Source organism: Penaeus vannamei, chromosome 26 (genome assembly GCF_042767895.1).
Source record: "Penaeus vannamei isolate JL-2024 chromosome 26, ASM4276789v1, whole genome shotgun sequence".
Classification (NCBI taxonomy): Eukaryota; Metazoa; Arthropoda; class Malacostraca; order Decapoda; family Penaeidae; genus Penaeus; species Penaeus vannamei.
In genome coordinates this window covers 32,829,988-32,834,987 of record NC_091574.1, presented here as the reverse complement: position 1 = coordinate 32,834,987, position 5,000 = coordinate 32,829,988, and the positions used below count along the sequence as shown (strand labels likewise).

The following is a 5,000-nucleotide window of genomic DNA, read 5'->3' as shown; positions in this document are numbered from 1 at the left end:
AGTCCAGTCTCTATAATGCCATGTACGTTTCTTTCAGTAACATATTTGCCAAGATATGGTAAGGGACAATCAAAGATTTTTTTTTTTTTTTTTTTAACATAAAAACAGCTTTATTGTTTACATGTTATAAGATGTGCCATGCCTCGAAGCACCCATAAGTGCACAGTCCCACGTCGTACTCTCTGCAGTAGCTTCTACTGCTTCTCCTCCTGCCCTGACGGGTACACCAATGGCACCTCCTTCGCTTGCCGTCGGGGATTTCTGAGATTGCATGCTGCCGCTGCTGCAGAGCCCGCCTGGCTGCAACTGGTAAACGTGTTGCAGTGCGGGCCCTGATGGGATTGGCCCCCTCCCTGAACTGCCCCAAGAGTTCAGGGATGAGCTCCAGTCTGAAGGCCCTCAGTGAATCCCTCCCGCCTAGGACACGATGGACGGCCCAGGCGTTGACAATGGCCACGTAAAGAGAAAAAGACGTTCCTGTACCAGACTCTGAACTGGAGAGGCATTGGGTACTAGCTCGCAATCTGATCACCAACGTCGACTCCCTCCATGCCGACGTTGTAATCCTTTACTACCAACGGCTTCTCCCCTTCCATTACGGCGGTATGGACGGTAGACAGCATGGTAACGTTGTTGCTGTCCTTCCTCATCAAGGCCAACAACCCAGTCGTGCTGCTGCCTCACAGTGATGTCCTTGCGCATGAACTTCCTGTTCAGCCGGGCTGTCCCTACCGCATTCGTCTTTCGTGACTGCAACAAATGAAAGAGTGTTGGCGACGTGTACCAGTTATCCACAAACAACTGGTATCCTTTGTCAAGGAAGCCGCCATACTCCATCGATGGAGCACAGCTTTTGTGGAAGAAGGCTTGTCGCCACGCTCCTTCCCGGTGTATACCTTGAAACAAGAGGTGTACCCTGCAGCCGGGCCGGTACTGGCACAGTTTATTCACCTTCAACCCGAACCTCGCCCTCTTGGTTGAGTTGTAGGTCCTGAAAGCTAATCGCTCACGGAACTTCCACAACGATCTCCTACCCGGGACGAAAGTCGTCCGGAACGAGTCGTTGAGGGCGTCCACGACTGGTCGGAGCCTCCACATCCTGTCCTCTGGAAGTTGAGCTCCCTCCAAATGCGAGAAATGGAGGTGTGTCGTTAACTGGTCGAATTGATCTCTCGTCATCACCTCAGGAATGAGATAGTGATGAAGAACGAGATTGGTCGATCAGTAATCGCGGTAACTGGGAAGCTCGACAAACCCCATTATCAGACAGATCCCAAGGTACGCCTGGACCTCCTGTCGGGAGCTGGAGTCCACCTCCTCATATGTGGCGAGGCGGCAGGAGGGTGGGCGACCGAATACCTGTGGGAGTGGAAAAGAAAAATACATTCTGATTCCTCAATGTTAGATTTCTTCACTATGAATACAAATAGAAAGAACACTGGTGATAATGAAAATTACCAGTTGGTCTCTGTCACATGATCAAGGAGATCATCGGTGAAAAAGCACTCGAAGATTTCCATCGGCGAGGCCGAGACGTCCAAAGGGACCTTCACCCCAGGATCGCCTCGGAACTCCTCGATCTTCGGGACGTTGTCCTTGCGTCGCCAAGTCCTTTCCTCGGAGCCAGCTTAGCGGCCACGCTGGAAAGCGGCCCCTCACTGTCCAGCGTGGTGTCGATAGTGGTGTCGATCTGTGGAAAGGAATTCAGTTCGTCCTCCGAACTGGACTTGAACACGGGGTCGGCGACGTCCCCTTCCCGACTCGGCAGCCACTTTCATCCGACGAAATGTCGAAACAAGTGGGCGAACGAGGTTCCGAGGGTGCAGGCGGTCACAATGGACGGCGACGAAGCACCCTCGCAGGAGCTACCGAGGATGTCGAGGGCTGAGGGTCTCGATTATGTCCCTGTGGGAGTGAAAAAAAAGTAATACCTTCTGATAGCTCCATGCTAGATTCTGTAAATGTGAATACAAATGGAAAGGACACAAGAGTGATAATGACGAAATTTACTGATGAAACTGAGGGCTGGAGGTCTTCGTCCTCAGAATCAGACAGCAGCAGCATACGACGGCGTCACTGTAGGGGTGGAACAGAAAAACAAGTAATATGTTCTGATAGTTCAGTGCTAGATTTAATCAATGTGCATACAAATGGAAAGAACACAATGATAATAACGAAACTTACAAACGAAGTTGAGGGCTGGGGGTCTTTGCCCTCAACAGAAGACGTCGGGTGCAGCAGACGACGGATGCGGTGTCCCAATGGGAGTGGAAAAGAAAGACATGTAAATAATACATTCTGATAACCCAATGTTAGGTTTTATCAATGTGCATACAAATGGAAAGAACACAAGAGTGATAATAACGAAACTTACTGACGAAGTTGAGAGCTGGGGTCTTTGCCCTCAACAGGAGGCGTCGGGCGCATCATTGACTAATTGATTTGCTCTCAGTAAGACCTGCAGGTGTTACGTTTCGTTCACAGACCGTTCAGCTGTAAGCCTAAAACATGCATTCCACACTAGCTCCCGTCCCCAGACCGACCTAGGAACAGTACGGGAATGGGAGAGGTCGGGAGGGCACTTTACCCGAGTCCATATGGAACGCCAGAGGACATTACAACTCCTTCGAACGGTAGAAACGGTTAGGATGGCCGAGTTCAGGCTGCATGTTCAAAATTTTAGCATTTCCCTTCCCAACGAATCGTCGTTGAACGCATGCGCTAATCGCTGCAGTGAAAACAAACACTGCAGGTAGGCTTATTCAATAGAGGATCTGCATTGATTCAGATTTTGCCGAGGTACGAGAAAGATTTTATTTATCTAATCGCTGATAATCTCGTAATATGTAAAGTAGTCGACAGAGTGGAAAGTTATAGCATTAATTCTTTAGATGCTAAAGCAAAATGGTATATACAGAAGGTTGGAAAGGTGGAGATGCATGTCCATACATGACAGCAGTCGATTCTTGGGGAATCGACCGGACGAGTGGCCTGAAGTGTATACCTATGTGATTGAAAGCCCTGGTGTGTTCACTAGAGAAGCTATGAAAAGCAGGAAGAACCTGAACCACACATTTTGTTAGTGGTAGGGTTAGAACAATATATCATTTTTTGTCGAAATGAGAAAGTCAACTTTATGCAGCTGAAGACCGATGTCTCAATTCACGAGATCGGGAGATAAACCACTTAATGCTAGAGAGGCTTCTGTTTTGACTGCTGACACATAGGAGCAATATTGTAGGAATAAATTACTCAAGTTACCAGTAATAAAATGACGTCCATTAATGAATTCTTCCCAGATGGTTTCCATGGACTGCCTTCACGATTCTGCTTTTTGCCGGTATTTATCCATTTCATAATTCAGGGCCATTTGTCAGCCGAAACTAGTCATGTTTATTTTGCAGCATGCTATGATTTAAGTATCCATAAGCAGCACAGGCAAGTGGCATTTTCTTTATTCAAAACGAATTCGAAAGCAAGGATACGATCAATCTTTTCGGGTAATTTTAAAACCGGGAAGTTTTTTTCTCAAATGTTTTTTTTCACTTTAGCTGCGTAACAAGGCGATAAGTCCCAGATCAGATATTTTTTTCCCAAACGCACCAATATTGGTTCGTTCCACTATCATTCCCTGAATGTCCCAACTATTGTTAATTAAAAAGAGCACCAAGTTCCCTTATCGTTCCCGACCAAAGCCAGAGTTCACATTACCTTAAAAAAAAAGGAAAAAAGAAAGAAAAGAAAAGAAAAGAAAGAAAGAAAAAAAAAAAACAAGCGCACGAATCTAAGAAAATATCCGTTCCCACAGCGACTGATTGGCAGTGACAGCCGATCCGAGGACGGCTTGGAACGCCTGAGACCGTGAGGTAGAACGAATGTGTGGAAGGGGGATTATTATTGGGGTTTCTGTCAAGGGCGGAGTGAACACGGTGGGGGGGGGGGGTGAGAAATAACACACTGTCTTTCAAAATTCTCTTATTCCTCTGTATTGTTCCCCTTTGTGATGTTTGATATCGTATATGATTTTATGACCCGATATAATAAATCATTCCTACTTATCTGAATTGATGTTGTGCAACCTTGGATTAATAATCTTCCTTTATAAATTAAGTAACATGCATTTGTTATTTATCTTCAACCGTGAACGAATGAAATTACAGTGTGGGTGTATAGTTATGTGCACACATTATCATATTTCAAAGAGAGATAAAAGAATATAGCAATTCACTGAACAAAGTATTCCGTTAAGAATTCATAAGCAGCGCGTATAAAACACTAAATATAGATATTGGAAAATACTTAATCTACATTCCATTTGCCTCAGATCTCTCTCTTTGTCTGTCTGTCCCTGTGAGTGTGTGTGTGTGTGTGTGTGTGTGTGTGTGTGTGTGTGTGTGTGTGTGTGTGTGTGTGTGTGTGTGTGTGTGTGTGTGTGTGTGTGAGTGTGAGTGCGTGCGTGCGTGCGTGCAATCTTGCCTTGTCCAATCTACCTAACTTATTCTTAAGTGTATGCGTTTATCAGTGTGCGTGTTATTGCATGCGATGGCAATCTTCAATGCATCGTGGAGATATTTACATAGCCTTTGATAACACCGAAGTTCCTTCCTACCACACAACAGGCAAAAGTTCTGACAGGACATGTCCGCAATGGGGAATCAAATCACCAAGCTTATAACCGTAAAAAGCGTCAATACATGTTTTTTCTTTATTTCTTTTTCTTCTTCAAATCTCCATATTATTCACCACGCGAAAGCAATAAATAGCAAATACCTTCTTCTTGTTTTTACTAATTCATTAAGCCTTCCATGTCTGAACATTATGTTTATGGTCCTTACCTGACAGAACGTGTAATGCATAAGAAGGGTGACTTTTGCGTGGGCTTGAGTGACAGGTTGGTTCGTATGAAAACTTGTCCCATTTTAATCAATGAATTTAAGAAATATGAAAGAAAACGCGAAAATTCAGCGTGCCAAATGTCATGCCATCAGCTGTTCGCGAGA

At 45.3% G+C, this 5,000-nt stretch overlaps 1 protein-coding gene across 1 annotated transcript; it reads right to left on the bottom strand.

Moving 5' to 3' along the window:
- Positions 1-124: 124 nt before the first annotated feature.
- On the bottom strand, positions 125-1,179 carry LOC138866670 (piggyBac transposable element-derived protein 4-like). Its single transcript, XM_070139849.1, has 2 exons — positions 600-1,179; positions 125-489 (listed from the first exon to the last, which is right to left on the bottom strand). The coding sequence occupies exons 1-2, from the start codon at positions 1,177-1,179 to the stop codon at positions 125-127; spliced, it is 945 nt and encodes a 314-aa protein (XP_069995950.1).
- Between the last annotated feature and the right edge of the window lie 3,821 nt (positions 1,180-5,000).

Bases quoted from the DNA above. Each gene is read 5' to 3' on its own strand.
- LOC138866670 (XM_070139849.1), bottom strand. From the start codon at position 1,179: ATGACGAGAGATCAATTCGACCAGTTAACGACACACCTCCATTTCTCG. The intron at 490-599 runs GTAATGGAAGGG...TCTCCAGTTCAG, and splicing joins TGTCTACCGTCCATACCGCC to AGTCTGGTACAGGAACGTCT.